The sequence below is a fragment of the Dasypus novemcinctus genome, chromosome 24 (assembly GCF_030445035.2).
Source record: "Dasypus novemcinctus isolate mDasNov1 chromosome 24, mDasNov1.1.hap2, whole genome shotgun sequence".
NCBI classification, from domain to species: Eukaryota; Metazoa; Chordata; class Mammalia; order Cingulata; family Dasypodidae; genus Dasypus; species Dasypus novemcinctus.
The window spans coordinates 30,208,626-30,225,791 of NC_080696.1; the positions used below are offsets into that span (position 1 = coordinate 30,208,626).

The following is a 17,166-nucleotide window of genomic DNA, read 5'->3' on the forward strand; positions in this document are numbered from 1 at the left end:
CAAAGCAGGCATTAGTGTTATTATTGTTGTTAACGTGGCACACAATGCCCAATTCACGGTGAATCAATTTTTAAATCATTGGTTAGGGGTCGGGCATGGAAATCAGATTGCTGGTGTTTAGGTCTCAGCATCACTCATTAGCTGTGTTATCTTGTATAAGTTATACCACTTCTCTGTGCCTTTTTTATGAAATGGGGTCAATAGTGTTATTTACCTTACTGAGTTGTGGAGTTTAAAGGAGTTAATAATCATTGTCAAGTGCTGGTACATAGAAAGCATTAAATATCACTAACAGCCTGTTAATATATTAACATTATTACACAATTAATATTAATGTTCTAAAGGATAAGGAAACTAATATTTATTCAGCACCAGATACATAGCAGCACTTCACTCAAATCATTTTGCAAGAATATTATAGGACAAGTGTTAGATTTCCACATTTGGTAGAGGAGGAGAGTGAAGCTCTGAGAGGGTGAGCTGGTTGCTGAGGGTGGGGTGGTGAGGGGCAACCAGGCTCAGCCGTGCGGTGCTGGGGGCAGGCAGGAAAGCAACACTTCATGAGGGCCTGCTCCGTGCCAGGCTGGGCTGGGTGCCCTTAAACCCTGCAGTGGTCCTAGCTGGGGCAGGGAGGGTGGAAATAGCCCCGCCGTACAGGTGAGTTGTTGGAATCCCCACAGCTACTAAGTGGTGAAGCCACAGACCTAGCTGCCTGTCCAAATTCTGCATAAGCATGTGTTTTTGTCATAGCCTTACGCTAAAACAAGTCTTTGTGTCTGTAAAGCCGAAGAGAGAAGAGCAAATCTGTGAATGGTCTCCAGACCCTGGGGCCACGTCCGTCCTCCTTCCGGCGCCCCAGGGACACACCCCCAGAGGCAAGGACACTCAACACCCAAAGAAGTCGTTGTTACCCAGAAATCTTTATTACAAAAATATTTTGCAAGCCAAAAAGTTTAAGTTGCAACTATATACAAAATGGGGCCTGTTTCCTTCCCAGCATCTTAAAATAAATTCCCGAAACCGCGTTCCTGCTGCAGTGTTTTTTCAACCTCTTCCTTTTCCTGGGATTGGATACACAAGGGGTGGGGAATCTCCAGGATGCCAGGCTGAAGCTAAAGCTATGCATCTTCCTTGGCCTCATTCCCTTATTCCCCTTCCAAAAGTTAAAATGAAATAAAATAAAAATGGCACCAAGAAAACATTCTTTTAAAATTCTGTATGTTTGTGCGCGAGTGTGCATGTGTGTGTGTGCACGCATGTGTTCTCTCTGGGCGGAAGAGAGGGAATCCAAGGTTTACAAGGCAAGCCTTTGGAATTTGGAAATAGCCTGAGCAGGTGGCTGGGCCACTGTGGCTCCCAGATGCCACAGGGGGCTCTGGCTGGGGGGGGGCCAAAGCTGTCCACATGGCATGTTGGCTTATTTATGCCTGGATACCCTCACGTGGCCCAAGTCACCATGCCAAGAGCTGGTCTGCACTGCACTCCTGAGGTTTCCTCTGCACGAACTGCTGACAGGCTGGATGGCTCAGCTTCTTGCTCGGACAGCCTGAGCCACGACCCCCTTGGGTATCAAACGGCTGGACCAAGGGGGCAGCAAATACGCATTTCCACTCCAAGAGCTCATCAGTTACGTATGAAGACTGGACAAGCAGGGCTGGCCACATGCCCCTGCCCTGGGGCCAGCTGGGCACTCACTTCTCGGGCTGGATCCCCAAATTGGAAGGATGGGGGTTGGTGGGTAACGGGTCAGTGCCTCTGCCAAACCTTCTGAGATGGAGGGGCAGTGGGAGGACCTAGCTTCACGACTGCTCAGTCTTCCTGGCAGCTGTGCTTGGCTCCAGTTTGATCCTGATAGGGTAGGAGAGCAGAAATGGAAGGTTCTGGGAGCAGCTCAGAAAACAGGGATGGGGGAGGTGGCTAAAGGGGCAGGGAGGACAGCCAGGCTTGGCTTCCCTACCTCGCACTGCCTAAAGTGCTTTGAGAGAGGAGCAGGCTGAGGCTTTGGGTGCCCCAAGGCTGCTCCGAGGAGGCAGCCTGGAGAAGCACTGGGTGGGTTGGAACTTACCACGGTGGGGTCAAGAAGGCAGGAGGACCAGCCATGTGGCTCGACTGAGAACACTGCCAATTTGGTCCCAGCCAGAGGGCAAAGCATCTCCATGGAACAGCCAAACTGGCCCTTCTTCCCCATCCTCAGGACCCTATACTTGATGGAATTCAGTTTCTGCTCTAAGAAGATTCCCTCCAGGACAACAAACTGTTAAATCTTAGACTTCACGAGACCCAACTGTGTACTTCAACACACAACAAAGAGCCAAGAGAACGTTTTTAAGGGAAAAAAAACAAAAACAAAAACAAAACAAAACACCACAGATCAAATTTTCTAACACCTCAGTTTCAAGATTGCACATTTCACATTTCTCAATAATTTACAGGCGTCCACAGCGAGATGTTGCTGAGTTAGTGCTAGCTGGAGGAAGCAAGCTCAGGTCTAGAAAGGAGAAGTGGATCCACAGGGAGGACTAAAGTTGAAGTGATGGGTCCTCGAGGGGTGGCAGGGGGGCGTGAAGAGAAGGGCTTTGCCATGCCATCCTTTAAGGGGGTCCTCGGGGGGTGCCCTCCTTCCCTAGGGTTGTGACTGGTTGCCCCAGGGATGGGGAAGGCCAGGATCTCACCAAGTCTCAGGACCCAGGTCCCAGAGTTCTTTTCCAGCTTCTCCATGGATGGGGCAGTTTGGTCTAAAGGGAAACTTTGTCTGAAAGCCCCAGTTGGGTGGTGGAAGGACGAGGTAGAATTTTCTCCGTCCTCACCATGGAAGATCAGGCTGTGGAACATCAAAGAGGTGGTCCAGGTCTCCAAAACCATGACCAAGACCCACACGTTTCTGGAATAGAGGCACGAGAGTTCCTGGACCCCAGGCAGCTGCAGCCAATACCTAGGTGGGTCCCCAGGCAACACTGGCCTCCAAGTGTGGGAACCTGTAGGGCCGTGGCTGCCCTGGAAGTGCTGGAGAGCCCGGCCATCTGGGAAGTGGGCTGGCTGTCCTCATCACAGCTGCTCCACGGGGGACAAGAAAGCCTGGGAGACAGGCCCTCGAGATGACTGGGGACCCTCTCACTTCCTCTGGACCTGGACGCTGGCATACTCTGAGAAGGAAGGTTCGGGCTTGGGGGCTGGCTCCTTGGGTACCCGGTTGAGATGTACCATGTCCAGGTCAGCATAGGTGAGCGTGTCCTCGGGCCTGGGTGGGGGGCCGGCCTGGATGCTGGCGTACTCTGTGTGGTTGTTGGGCTCCGAGGCCTGGGGCACAGACTTCTTCCCCTTGGGCAGGTTCAGGTCTGCGTACGTGATGTCACTATTGATGTCATTTGTGTCCTGGGCCTAAATGAGATGGAGAGGAGGTCATTCTGGAGCCACCTGCAGGGTACCAAGTCCTCATGTTTCTGTGTCCTCTTGGCTCACCCTGGCTTGGCTCTAATGCAGGCACCCCTCTCTTTTCTAGCCAAGGTTCTCCTAGCAGCCCCACTGGTTCTCCTGCCTCCAGCCTTACCCCCTCCAACCCACCTTCCTCCTCACACAGCCTGAAGGCTCTAAAATGCCAGTGGGGTCATGGCACAGCTCTGCTTCCACGTCCTCCCACTCTGCTTCTCCCTGCTCCCAGCCCGACCCACCTGCCATTCCCTCCTGCTTTTCCCCTGGCTGTCCCCTCTCCTCAAGTGTCTGTCACCTCCTTCTCCTTGCAGCAAATCCCTTGTACATTTCAGCTCAAGTACCATCCCTGTATGACCCTACCCTAAGGTCCCCTCCCCTGGCTGAGTCCAGGCTCCTCCTCTCTGCTTTGTCAGCCCAGGTTTCCCCATCACAGCACCCTCCACCCAGAACTGGGAATGTCCGTTTGGGGGTTTGACTCGATGCTGGTCTCCCAGCTGAGGGGCTTCGGTGGCCTCACTCTGGGAGGAGCTGGGGACTGGGACAAAGAACAGGGGTTCTTAGAGAATGAGCATGCCAGTTCATGGGGTGGTAGATGGTCTGGAGTCTGGGTTTGAATTCTGGTTATCCTCTGGCTGAGGGACTTTGGGCAATCCACTTAACCTCCCAGGGCCTCGGTCTCCCCATCTGTGAAGTGGGCATGACAGTGTCTGTCACCAGGGCTGCTGCGAGGATTGAATGAGCTCGTCCAGCAAAGCTCTCAGAACCGAGCCTGGCACACAGCAAGTGCTCAGGCGAGGTTTTCGCTAGTCAACTACTTAGCAAACTTGAATACTTCCTGGTGCCAGTCCCATCACCCACAGCTGCTGCCTGTCATGAATTCTAAGCTTGTTTCTTCTTTGCTGGCACACAGGCTGTGGACGTGAGGCTCCCAACTGCCACCACCACTCCCAGCTGGTGCCCAAATACAGGGCACTATACTTTGACATCTGCCACCTCCTGGAGGCCTCAATATCATCCTGCTAGGTAGGAGATATCAGCTCAGTAGACAGGGGAAGAAACTGAGATGCAGAGAGACAAAATACATTGGCCAAAGTCACACGCCTGGGAAAGAACCAAAGTCTATTGGATTTTAAAGTTGTGGTCTTGCCACAAAGCTCCACTGTCCCAAACCCTGCACATGTGCTCTCTCTAGGAAACCCATCTGACAGCCTTAAATTCCCTCCCCGGTGAGGGCTGGCATCCGGCATTGGGATCTTAGGCACGACGCTGCAAGCTCCGTGAGAGCTGGGCTGTGGCAGCCTAGCTCGCTGCTCAGGGCCTGGCACCTAGTAGGTGCTAAATCTCTGCTAAACGTAAACTTTGTATAGGTTCCAGTGAGCAATTTGCACCATCATCCTTTCCCCCTGAAAGTTCTAGAAGGAAATCCAGAGGTGAAATGACTGGAAGGAAGGCATCCTTCTCCCACAACTAGAAACTGTTTTGCTTTTCCTAAGTATGACCTTGTGCTGGGGAGGCCATGCTGGGTCAGGAGGGCAGCCGCGGCATTTGGGACGACAACTACTGTGCCTTTCACCAGCCCTCCTCCCTTCCACAGATTACATCTGAAACGATGACAAGAAGCTGGGAAATGTCAAGGACGGCTGGTGCTCTCGTCCCTGGGTTCAGAGCAGGGCCTGTCTTATTACAAGACGCCAAGGAGCCCTCTGCCTCCGAGGTCTGACAGCGTCACTGCTGCTGAGGAAACAGGCCGACTGTGCTGTCTGAGAAATCTCCTCAGCGATGTTGAGAAGTCACCAGCCCAAGGGAGTGTGTCCTTGCATGAGGTAATTAAAGACACGGGCTTCCCATCAGCAAATACAAGAAGGGCTCTGGCGGCGCTGAGCTGTGCTGCTGCTCCGTGGACTGGACGGGCAGTGAGGAGGAGCGGCGTGGAACCGGGAGGCAGCCCTGCTGGACAGGCCGGCCCAGGCAAATGCACTGAGGCAGGGTGGACGGAGTCACACCGAGGGACGGCTGCAGCCAGGTGCAGGGGCATCATTTACACAGAACACAGTGTGCACGGCGCCCCCTGGAGCTGTGCAGTGGAGGCACTGAGTAGGGTGGTGACAGACTTTCCTGGCTGGAGCAGAGAGGGGGCGCACGTGAGGACAATTAGGACTACGAGGCTCCTCCCATCCCTCAACTCCCCTGGGAAGGAGCATGTTTTAATATAGAACAGGATCAGCAGCTCCAGCGCATGTGGGGAAATCACACCATCGAGTTTACCGGGAATGCCTTCGCAGCAAGAACTGTACCTGGGTTATTTCTCTGGTGTTCTTCTCAGGCTCATGCAACCTAAAAAGGAAAGAGACGCACAGATAAAAATATCCTCACTATCGCAAGTGCTCACACAAATTGATAAGAATAACATTTAGGCTCTACTTCCTGTATGGGCGGAGGACACAGATGAACAAGTTATAGAAGAAACTCGACTGCTTCTCAAATTTTTGCACAAAAAGGTCAATCTCACTTTAGGAATTGTAAATGGTATTTTTCTACTTACTCTATCAGCAAAGGTCTTTAAAAATGATAATACTTGGTGCTCGGGAAGCTATAGTAAAACTGGCATTTTCATACATTGTTGCTAGGAGGGGCAAACTGGTCCAACCCTTCTGGAAATCAGTTTGACAATACAGACTGAGAGCTTGGAAAGTATCCTCATCTTTTGACTCATAATTGATTTTTTTTTTTAAATCCAAAACATAGAAAAATCTTTATGCACCAAGACATTTGTCACAGGCATTTACATTTTAGAGCTGTGCCAACTGGGACTAGCTAAGGAAATGAGAATAGACCCACAGATAAAGATTTTAAAGGTTTATGAGATTTTTCTTATTACAAATGATTACATTAAAATGATAAGTGAAAAGGCAAAACTCTCTGTGGAACCATCTCAATTATGAAAAATGCATAGATAACACTGGAAAGTATAGTGAAATGCTAGCAGCAGTGGTCTTTGGGTGGTTATTATTTTTTTTTTCTTTCTAGTTTTCCATATTCTCCAATGTTCTATTTTATAGACATTTATGTATTATCATAAAAAAAAAGTGAGTAAGATGTCTTAGTTAATCAAAGAAGCTGATTCCTGCACTTCATTCTGTAATTGGAGGCCATGGCTTGGCTCACTTGTGCGGTCGCGGTCAAGGTGCTGAACAAACCAGCACCACTGGTTCTGCAGGTGTTGCATAAATTCTCAGTAAATTCTCAAGCCAGCAGCTCTGGGGATGTTAGCCTGGATAGTGTCAGAATTGAGCAATGGGGCTTAGCAGAGGGTTATTAATGGATTTGGCATGAATACTCAGCTCAGAAAGCAGTTCTGGGGCATAACAAGCCCACGTGGCCACAGAAACAGCCATTGCTGGGGGTGGGGGGATCAGGGCAGGACGTGCCATCTGGTAGGAAAGATCGTGTAGATCTACCTAGATCCTGCCAGCCTCCAGGCTTCTAACCCTTCTGGGGCTCCCCACTCCGTTCATCAGCTCCTTGTGGTCTGGTCTGGCCCTGTGGATGCCCCAGCTCAGTTACTCCACCCCCCACCCCCCAGAATATTTAGTGAGCAAAGGCTACTAGAGGCTATGCCTATATGCTTTCATGACACCCCGGGCCGACCTCCTTCACTGCTTTTCTCTTGGTTAACTCTGGCTCACCCTTCAAGACTCAACTATGGTGTTACCTGCTCGGGAAGGCTTCCTTGGCAATGTATTACTTTCATATCTGGTTTATTTGTCTGTCTCTGTAGATAGGTTCCGGTGCTTAAGACATGACTGGGAATGAATTCCAATCAGGTGGCCCCAGAGCCTTTGCACACTCAGCTCCCCCCCCCCCCCTTTGTATCTACTTCACTCCTTCTCTTCCTTCAGATGCTGTTTTAAAACAGAACTTTCTTGAAGAAACCTTCACTGCACCTCTAAACTCCATTCTGAGAACTCTGGGTTCCTCTCAGAGCAGTATTTCAGACTAATCAATTATCCCTTTGCCAATATCTGTCCCTCTGTCTGTCCTATCTCAGTGAATGGTACTGTTACTGATCCCTGTGCTCAGACTGAGGACATAGAAATCATCCCTGATTTCTCTGCCCCTTTAAACCCTTGTCTAATCCACCCCACCTTCAAAATATATAGCAAAGCCAACCACTCTATCATCAACACCCAAGTGCCCGAAGAGCCTTCTCACTGGTCTCCTGGTTCTATTCCTGCCCCTCTGTACTCCGAGCTCCATATTTAAAAAGCATAAATGATGTTGCATCATTTTTCTGCTCAAAACCCCTTCTCACCACACAGTGGAATCCAACTCTATATCCTAACTGGAAAGGCCCTGCCGACTGCTCTAGTTTCTCTCTTCCACCCTCAATCACGCCACTCCAGTTACCCTGACCTTCTCCCTGCTCCAGGAACATGTCCAACTGCTCCTGCCACTGGGTCTTTGCACTGGCTATTCCCTCTGCCTGGTCTGCTCTTGCCCCAGATCTTCCCATTGCTGGAGCCTTCAGTTATCTCCTAAATGCCACCTCCTTAAGACTTGCCTTCACTGACCCTCATGCAGCCCCCTCCTCCCACCAGGTAAGCTGTCTCTTACCTGGCTTTATTTTATTTGGTTAGTACCAGCATTACATTGTTCATCAATCTCCCAACTTGTTTAGTGACCTGCCTTCCCAGTGGCCTGAGAGCTCCATGCAGGCAGGGACTAGGTCTGTCTTGTTCACCACTAAAGCCCCAGTACTTGTTAATGGGCTAGGACCCTGAGTCACACATTTGTTGAATTTATGAATGAATGAATCAATGAGTGAACATGTCTCCCATTGGATCACTGGTGTCATGAGACAAGGGCTGGTGTCCCTTTTGCTCCCCTTTGTGATCCTCTAGCTTAAAAGGCCTGGCACTGAGCTTGGCTCAACCAAGATGAATAAATGGAAGAATCAGGGAAGCCCTATATATTCCAAGAATAAACGCAGTGAATGTCTGACGAGTGAACGAATGGCTGACAGAATGGACCCCAGTGCCCAATTAAGGGAGCAGAGATGCACTTTTCTCTCATCCGAGTGGGGGAAGATTAAAGACCATGTTCTGCCTGCACATTCCTAACTCAGGGAATTAGAAACAGCCAACCCCTCCACTGCCCCTGCCACCTGAAGAGCCCTTTGAGCTCAAAGCAGCAGCACTCCTCCTTGGCGCCCTCCCCAGAGGGCTCGGTTGTTACCAACGCCAACGTCCTCTAGAACGCGTCTGATCCCAGCAAGCCAGAGCTGCGGCCGGCTGGGGCGCGGGAACCTCCATTACCATGCAGAGCTATTGCTTTGCTTTAGAGAGATGAAAGGGAGCAAGTGATCTCATGGCTCCCTTGGTAGGCTCACTGTAGAAAAATGAGAAAACAGGCAGAAAACGGCCGGCTCCTCTAGGGAAGAAGGAACAGGCAGCAGGAGACATGAGAGTGCTGGTGAAGAGTGCCAGCTCATCAGAGAGATCTGGGTTTGAGTCGTAGTTGCAGCACTTACGAGCTGAGGACCTTGGGAATGTCACCCGACTTTTCTGACCCTTGGCTGCCTCAACCACAAACCAGGGATAATAATAACCTTCTAGAACAGGGGTTCCCAAAGTGTGGCCTGGAAACGGCAGCAGCAGTACCACCTGAGAACGTGTTAGAAACATGATACAACTTCTGAATCAGAGACTCTGGGAGTGGGGCCCAGTAACCTGCATTTTAACAAGCACTCCAGGCGAGCCTGTTACAAGTTTGATAACCACTGTTATATGAAACAGGGATAATAAGAACTCATAGGTTTTTTTGTGATAATTAAATCACAAATGGATTAATATGCAAAGGCCTAGATCAGGCCCTGCCAGAGTAAATGTGAGCTGTTGCTGTTACTATTATTAGAGAAACTTGTTATCTACTTGGAGAGAGAATAAAAGTAAAAAATAATGACAACACAAACAAAATAAAACAAGATAGTGCTTCTATATTTAGGGCTATGAAGCCACAGAGAGGATAATTTTAGGGATTCAGAGAGGGAAGAATTGGGGGATGCTGCAGTGGTCTGGGCTGATGTTCATTCATTCAATCAACAAACCTTTATGGAGACAACCTGTCCCATTCTAGCCTCGTGCCAAGTTTGGCAGATATAGCAGCAAACATGAGGTGCATGTTATAATACAGGGCCAGATATATAAAAATCAACTCAAAATGGATCAAGGACCAAACTGTAAAACTCTTAGAAGATAAAATAGAGGCAACTCTTCATGACCTGAGATTCAGCAAGGGATTCTTAGATGTGACACCAAAAGCCCAAGCAACAACAACAAAAAATAAATTTAAATTCATTAAAATTAAAAACTTTTGTGAATTATCACAGACTAATTTTAAGGAAATTATCAAGAAACAAAAAGACAACCCACAGAGCGGGAGAAAATATTTGCAAATCACATATCAGATAAGAGTTTAATATCTGAAATATATATAAGCAACTTTTACAATGCAATAACAAAAAGACAACCCAATTAAAAAATGGGTGAAGGACTTGGATAGACATTTCTCCAAAGAAGATATACAAATAGCCAATACATGAAAAGATGCTCAATATCATTAGCCTTTAGGGAAATGTAAATTAAAACCACAATGAGATACCACTTCACACCCACAAGGATGACTATTATTAAGAAAACAGAAAATAATAAGTGCTGGAGAGGATGTGGAGAAATCGGAACTCTAGTGCATTATGGATAGTAATATAAAATGGTGCACCATGGAAAGCAAATGGCAGTGCCTTATAAAGTTAATTATGGCATTACCATTTGACTGGCAATCTCACTTACAGGTATATGCCCAGAGAGTGAAAACAGGGTTGCAAACAGATACTGGTACACCTATGTTTATAGTAGCATTATTCATAAATAGCCTAAAGCTGGAAATAACCAAGCGTTCATCAACAAATGAACGGATAAACAAAACATGGTTCATAGACACAAATGGGATATTATTTGGCTAAAGAAAAAATAAAGTTATGAGACATGCTGGAACATGAAAGAACTTTGAAAACATGCTCAGTGAAATAAGAAAGACACCAAGGACAAAAATTATATGATATCACTTACAAGAGATACTAGAAATAGCAAATTTACAGAGAGAGAAAGTAGATTAGAGGTTACTGGAGAAGAGACATGGTTGAAGGGTGGTGTTAAAAATATACTATAGCATGTGTGGGGGGTTTGCTGATGCAGGGGTATCAGGAGAGCTCCCAGGAGGGGACCCCAACCCCTGAAGGCAGAGCAGGAAGCTCCCGGTGAAAGGAGTGGAGCTCGCTCTAGCAACCATGTCACACAACTCCAAGGAGCACCCTTCAGAGCCCGCTGCTGTGACCACTGCCCCCTGAAGGGTGGAGGCCCTGGGTGGTGTGTGGGCAGGGGTGGGAGAACACCCCTCAGCAAGGGAGACCAGCGTGCAAGGACCCAGCACGGGAGGAGCTGGAGGCTGTGCAGTGTGGCAGAGCCACAGAACACGAAGGCTGGGCAGCCTTCAGGGCAGTGGTGGCCATGAAACCGTCCAAGTCAGCAGGGGATGCACCATGGGGGTTTGAGGACCTCCTTAAAGAGCTCGGACTTTATTTTGAGGGACATAGGGAGCCACTGGTGGTTTTTAGGCAAAGGATGGTTGGCAGAGCCTTGCCCTTGAAGGAGAGTATGTGCCAGGCTGAGGCAGCAAGGGGCAGGGGCACAGCATGAGGGAAACATATTTCCCTGGGAGGCAGCGGCTCTGCTTGTTCAGGGGATGAGGAAGCAAGAGGAGGCTGGGAGCTGGCAGGGCTCGGACCAGGAGGCCACCTATGGAGGTGGGAACAGGCAGCAAGCCTCTGCTGAGGGGACCGCAGATGCGCTGAACCTCGTTGGACAGCAGAGGGAGGCATGATGCTTCCCTACGGCCCCCTCAGTAGGTAGATGATACCATGGGGTGCACCCCCAGCCCCCTGCATTTCCCTATCTCTACACCCATCACACACAGCTCCCTACCTCATGCCACAGCACCCCACTTGTTCCCGACCTTGGGAATGTTCTTGACTCTACATCTGACCCGTCAGCAAGTCCTCTTGGCTCTACCTTCAAAATCTATCAGAACCTGACCACTGTTCAACCCATCCCCACCACTGGGGCCAGGCTGTCACTATCTTTTGCTTGGACTATTGCAGTAGCCTCCTTGCTGTTCTCTCTGCCTCCACACAGCAGTCACGCAATGCTTTTAGAACAAAGTCAGATCATGTCCCACTCAGAGTAAAACCCAGCATCCTTCTGAAGCCCACAGGGTTCCACCATCTTTCCTCCTTAATTACCTGAGTTGCAGTTCTGAAATCCACAAAGCTCTAAAATGCCTATTTCATGGCAAAACCTGCCCGAAGCTGACATGTAGCTATTTACAGTTTTCATCCATCCCCTTAGTATGGACGTTCCTGTGTTTTTGTGCAGATGCATTCGTGTGTTAGAGAATAGGATGCTGTCCCTCCCCTGCTGGGGGTGAGTAGGGACCTTCCTAAAAGCTGAGAAAGTGCATCAGTCACACACCTGGCCACACGCGCTTCAGATAAGGGCCTGTGGACCTGCACCTCTCCGACCCCATCTCCTGCCCCTTCCCATGCCCTCTGCCCAGCCTCACAGGCCTCCTCCCGGTCCACCATGCACAGCCCACCCCGGGGCCTTTGCATGGGCTGCTCTCCATAAAACACCCAGAACACCAACTCTGCACAGGGACTCCAGAACAGAGCCGGCACATAGTAGGGACACAGTAAATCATTACTGAAAGAACAAATGCACAAACTAAGGTACAACCTGCAGTGCAAGGGCACTGGTGAACTTCTGACGAGACTGAGTTTGGGGAGGCCCGGCTCTTTCAGCGTTATTCACCGCAGTGTTCCCAGGGCCAGCACCACGTCCAAGTGCTCAGTAAATATTTACTGGATGAAGGAAAGGCAGGGTACACAACTCGAGCCGGGGACAAGGACCCCGGGGGGGTGTGCACGACGTCTGTGAGCGTGGATATCTCGGGAGGTTTCTGCCACCATCCAAACAGGACTCGAGAAGGGCCTAGCTGTCTGGGGAGAGCAGGCAAGAAACCAACGCCTCTGTGGCTTAACCCACGCCCCCGGACAAGAGGCAAAAGCAGACCTGGTGCGAGGAGCGTACCAAGGCAAGGAGTAAAAACCATGACCGGCGAAGGTGTGAGGGTCAGCGGGTGTGGACTGTGCTCTGCAGTTTTGGGGATTGTCAAGCGACCATATAATACCTGGAGAAAGCATTCGAGCCTGATGGGGCGCTTACCTTGTAGAAGAAGTGGAACCCTTGGCTGAAAGAGAAACAAAAGCCAGTTACTAAACCTCAAAACACACTTTGTTTTCTAACTTTTTTTTTCTGGCAAAGGTTTGCCTCCAGGATGCAGAGAGGAATTGTTGAAATCACATCCTAGGACCTTGGTAAATTCCCCCAGCCGCACCCCGTGGGGTGACCTGTCATCTGCCTGAGAGAAAGACCATGAGGGAGTGAGTGGGCCCTTCTGCTTTCCGGCCTCTGGGAGATGCCTAGTGTCAAATCCAAAGCAGCCTCCTGCTCGCGGGGCCTCCTGCTCGCGGGGCCCTGTGCCCCCCCCAGTCTGCGCCTCACCCCCATTCAACCACAAACCCTAGAGGAGGCTCTACTGAAGGCCCAATTCCCACTGGAGCTGTTCACTGCTGGAGAGCAGATTCCGGCAGGGCTGGGAGTTGGGCGAGCCAGGTTTGGGTCCTGGTTCTGCCACCAACTTGCTGTGTGACGCTGGTGGGTTGTTTCCCTCTCTGTACATGGATTTCATCTCCATAACTCGGAGGGTTGGGCTGGGTATCCATCTATTTACACTACACCACCCACCAAACAAAGGATCTTAGCAGGGAAAAAAGGGTCCATCTGGTTCAGGGGTTTTAAAGCTATACTATGGGGCATCCCACAGAGAAGCCTCTGGGGTTCAGCAACTGTTTGACTCTCATTTCACTGTAAAACTGTAATTAAAAAGCAACAGGCACACTGAATTGTGCTCTGCGCCGCATTTTAACAGGCTGGAGGCCGCCACAGTGCAAGAATCCCCTCTTCCGGGGTAATGCTTGGTGCTGCTCTCGAGGTGAATGGGAGCCAGCGGGGAAGGCTGCAGCTTGCATCTAACGTCTGACTGGAGGCTGGGTTGCAAAGTGTGGGACCCGGGTCTTCTGGGGAATCCAGTGACGGAACACCGATCGCCACCATTTGACAGGCAAGGGGACCAGGTACTCACACAGCTGCTAAGTGGGAGAGGTGAAAGCAGAACGTGCCGTCGGGAGAGCTCGGTGGCAGGTGGTGGAATTCAGCAGCTCTCACGCCCACCTCCCAGGAGGGAGAAGGGGCATCTTAGTGGGGTGAAGGCAGTGGCCTTCCCAACTGTGGCCCTGGGGAACCTGAATCCCAGCGTTTGACTCCTGGCTCCACCACTTTCCAATTTGGAGGCCCAGAGCAAATTTTCTACCTCCCTGAGCCTCAGTTTCCTCATCTCTAAAAAGGGGTTAGTGATAGCAACCCAGAGGTCTGCAGGAGGACTGAGTTAACATATGTAAAGCCTGAGCAGTACCTGCCAGGTCAGAAGAGCTGGGCTCTGCAGGCAAACACACCTGCCACTGCACTGGCACCTGCAGCTCTCCAAACCCTGCTTCCTCCTCTGGCAGCCCAGGCTGCTGAGACCTAACCCCACAGTGCTTACAACCTGTGGGTCAGGGACCTGGCAGGATGCCTGGGGGTGAGCTTCAGAAAGGGTGGCTGGGATTTCACCAACGACCACCACAAAGCTGTCATCAGATGGGATGGCCTGGCACCTGGTGGTGAGGGACCCTGTGTCCACCCTGGCAGGACATCTTCGAGATGCCAGACCCTAAGGAGATACAAAGAGTCCTTGCAGTCAGCCAGGAGGGAGGGGAATGTGGGGGCTCAAGTGCAAAAACACAGCTCAGGACAGCATTTTTTCACAGCAATTTTAAGCCAGCAATTTTAAAAGGAAAACAGAATAGAGCATGATGAAAAAGACAATATGAGAGTTTCTATTTTATACATGGGAGCGTGTGAGTGTTTATGCTTGTTTTGGGTTGAGATGTGAAATGTCTATCTCTTGTAGTCAAAAAACTTCAGAAGCACTGGATTAGAATCGTCTCTTCCAAGAGTAGGAACGAGAACACGTATTTACCTCCTACTATGTGTCAGACCCATTAACACACATGAGCTGATTTCATTATAACTATCCTCTGAGGGAGGCATGGCTAAATCCAATTTACGGATGGGGAAGCTGAGGTTTGTGAAGGCAAACTGTTCAGAGTACGCAGTGAGATTCTAGGAGCCTCGCTTGTCTGACTCCAAAATAAGGGCCTTGCCAAGCAACAGTCACACACACAAGTGTGCGCACACACAATTCATGTACGTAAAACTCACGCATGCGCATACGCATGCACAGAAATCAAGGGATTTGAATCTGCATCCTTCTGCTGTGGGGTTGGAGCTCACACACCTTGCCAGTGTAAGAGGGGCTTTTCAGGGGGGTGGCTCGCTGTTTCTGGGCTCACATAAAACAGTAAGTCTGGGTGCTAACACTCGCTGTGTGCCAGGGACTTTCCTGTCATTTACACCTGCCTTGGAGGCAGGTGGTGTGGTTATCCCCACTCTCTTCCAGCCACCTGCCTGGAGGCTGCACACATAATACAGGCATGCAGAGGAAGCAGAAGCTTGCCAGAAGGTTCTTGAGAAATATTGTCTGCTCCATAAGATGGGCCTGGAGAGTCCGATCTTGCTACCCTGGCAACTCCCGGCTTCCCACGTCAATGGATGGTCCCATAAGGATGTGAGGCCTGGAGCAATTACAGCCATCTTGCAACCATGAGGAGAAGCCAGTTACAGGAGTTACAACCTAGATTCCAAGCTGGTAAAGCTGCTCCACCAATCCCAGTGCTGCTACCTCTGGACTTATAGTTTATTGAAATATCTGAATGTCCTTCTGGTTTAATCTACTTGTGTCCCAAAGCACTCTAGTAGCCTCGCTCTCTGAGCAGGATGGCTCATGGGTAAAACTATTAGGGAGGAGCAGAAGGAAATCCACGCACCTTTCTTCTGTCTGATTCGGAGGAGGTAGAGGGCTGCGATCACCAGGGCCACCAGCAAGGCACACACCACGCTCACCACGATAAACACACTCCAGCTGCTAGAGTTACCTAGGGATCACATGGAGCAGAGGCGTCATGTACACAGATTAGCAACCAAGAAGATTAAAACTCACCACTCCGGGCAGCACTGTCCCAGAATCCTCAGGGGTGGGGAATGAACAATGGACTGGAGAAGACTTACTGTTAGTCTACCACAGACTTATTGTTATTCTAACAATAGAGTAATTTTCATCACTGATGTGGAGGCAGTGGCCACTGGAGGTTCTGAGAAGAGGGAGTTGGAAAAACAGGTGTAATATGGGGGCATTTTTGGGACATTGGAATTACCCTGAATGATACTGCAATGATGGATATAGGCCATTATATATCTTGTCATAACTCACAAAATTGTGTGGGTCAGAGTGTAAACTATAATGTAAACTATAACCTGTGCTTAGTGGCAATTCTGTCATATGTGTTCATCAAGTGTAACAAATGTACCACACTAATGAAGAATGTTGTTAATGTGGGATAGTATGGGAGGGGGAGGGAGTGGGCCATATGGGAGTCCCGTTTATTTTTATATAACATTTACATAATCTAATGCATTTACAAATTTTTTTTAAAAGGAAAGGGGGTCTCATGGGCAGCACAAAAAACAACACTGAGGTTCTTGCGAGGAAAATACTGGTTGCCCACAACCACAGAGGAACCTCAGTGTGAACAGAAATCTTACTCCCGAAGCACAGAAACACGTGCCTTCTCAGAAGCACAGGGCGGGCACAATGGCACACAAATCCATCCAAACTGTGCATCAGCAGTTAGGTGTGGGGGGGGTGGAGGGAGGAGACAGGCAGAGAATGGGAGACGTGCCCCTGCACTCTGGTCTCTACAGAGCCCACTCAGGCTGTCCACTGATCTGTTCCCAAGACCAGGCCCATAAGCACTGGGCTTAGGAGTTCACATAGGAGCTCTGAACTGAGGACACTTGAAATGGAGAACAGAGGACCTGGCTCCTTGGCCGGCAGGGGATCCGAGACTAGAACATTGTGGTTAGTCAGAGCAGAGCTCCAAGCCATGGAACGGTGCGCTCAAATCAACACCTCTGATTTGGTCCTTGGGAAGGTCTTCTACCCCTCAACTTCCTGTTATGTTATTGGAGCCAATAATTATCTCTATCTCATTAGACTGTTCTGAGGATTAACTAACCTAACTAATTGACCAACAAAAAACTATTTCACGCTTTCTACAAGTATTTACTGAGTACCCACTATATGCCAAGCTATGTGTCAGCCTGAAGCTCCAACGTGGAGCAGCCCTGGACCTACCAGCAGAGACTCGGAGCTGGAGAGGTCACAAAGCTCATCTCCATCAACATGCTCATGAGAAAATGAAGGCCCAGAGAGAGGCACAGGCTTCTCCAGGATCAGACTGCAAGTCTGTGACAGAGCCAAGTAGAAATCCAAATACCCCATATCCCCGTGCACTGCTCAGTCCATGGAAACCCGGCATTGATAAAATTAAAGAAGCCACCAAGG

The 17,166-nt window shown here is 49.7% G+C and overlaps 1 protein-coding gene across 6 annotated transcripts in view; it reads right to left on the reverse strand.

Annotated features, from left to right (window-relative positions):
• Positions 1-901: 901 nt before the first annotated feature.
• LOC101412776 (tyrosine-protein phosphatase non-receptor type substrate 1) overlaps positions 902-17,166 on the reverse strand; it is a 41,599-nt gene continuing 25,334 nt past the window's right edge. For all 6 annotated transcript variants that reach the window (XM_012518849.4, XM_012518848.3, XM_058286817.2 and 3 more), the window contains exons 6-9: positions 15,590-15,697; positions 12,768-12,792; positions 5,724-5,763; positions 902-3,378 (exon numbers count right to left, since the gene is read on the reverse strand). In XM_012518849.4, coding sequence (XP_012374303.1) covers positions 3,112-3,378; positions 5,724-5,763; positions 12,768-12,792; positions 15,590-15,697 — 440 coding nt within the window. In that variant the 3' untranslated portion in view covers positions 902-3,111. The remainder of the gene's footprint in view (positions 3,379-5,723; positions 5,764-12,767; positions 12,793-15,589; positions 15,698-17,166) is intronic.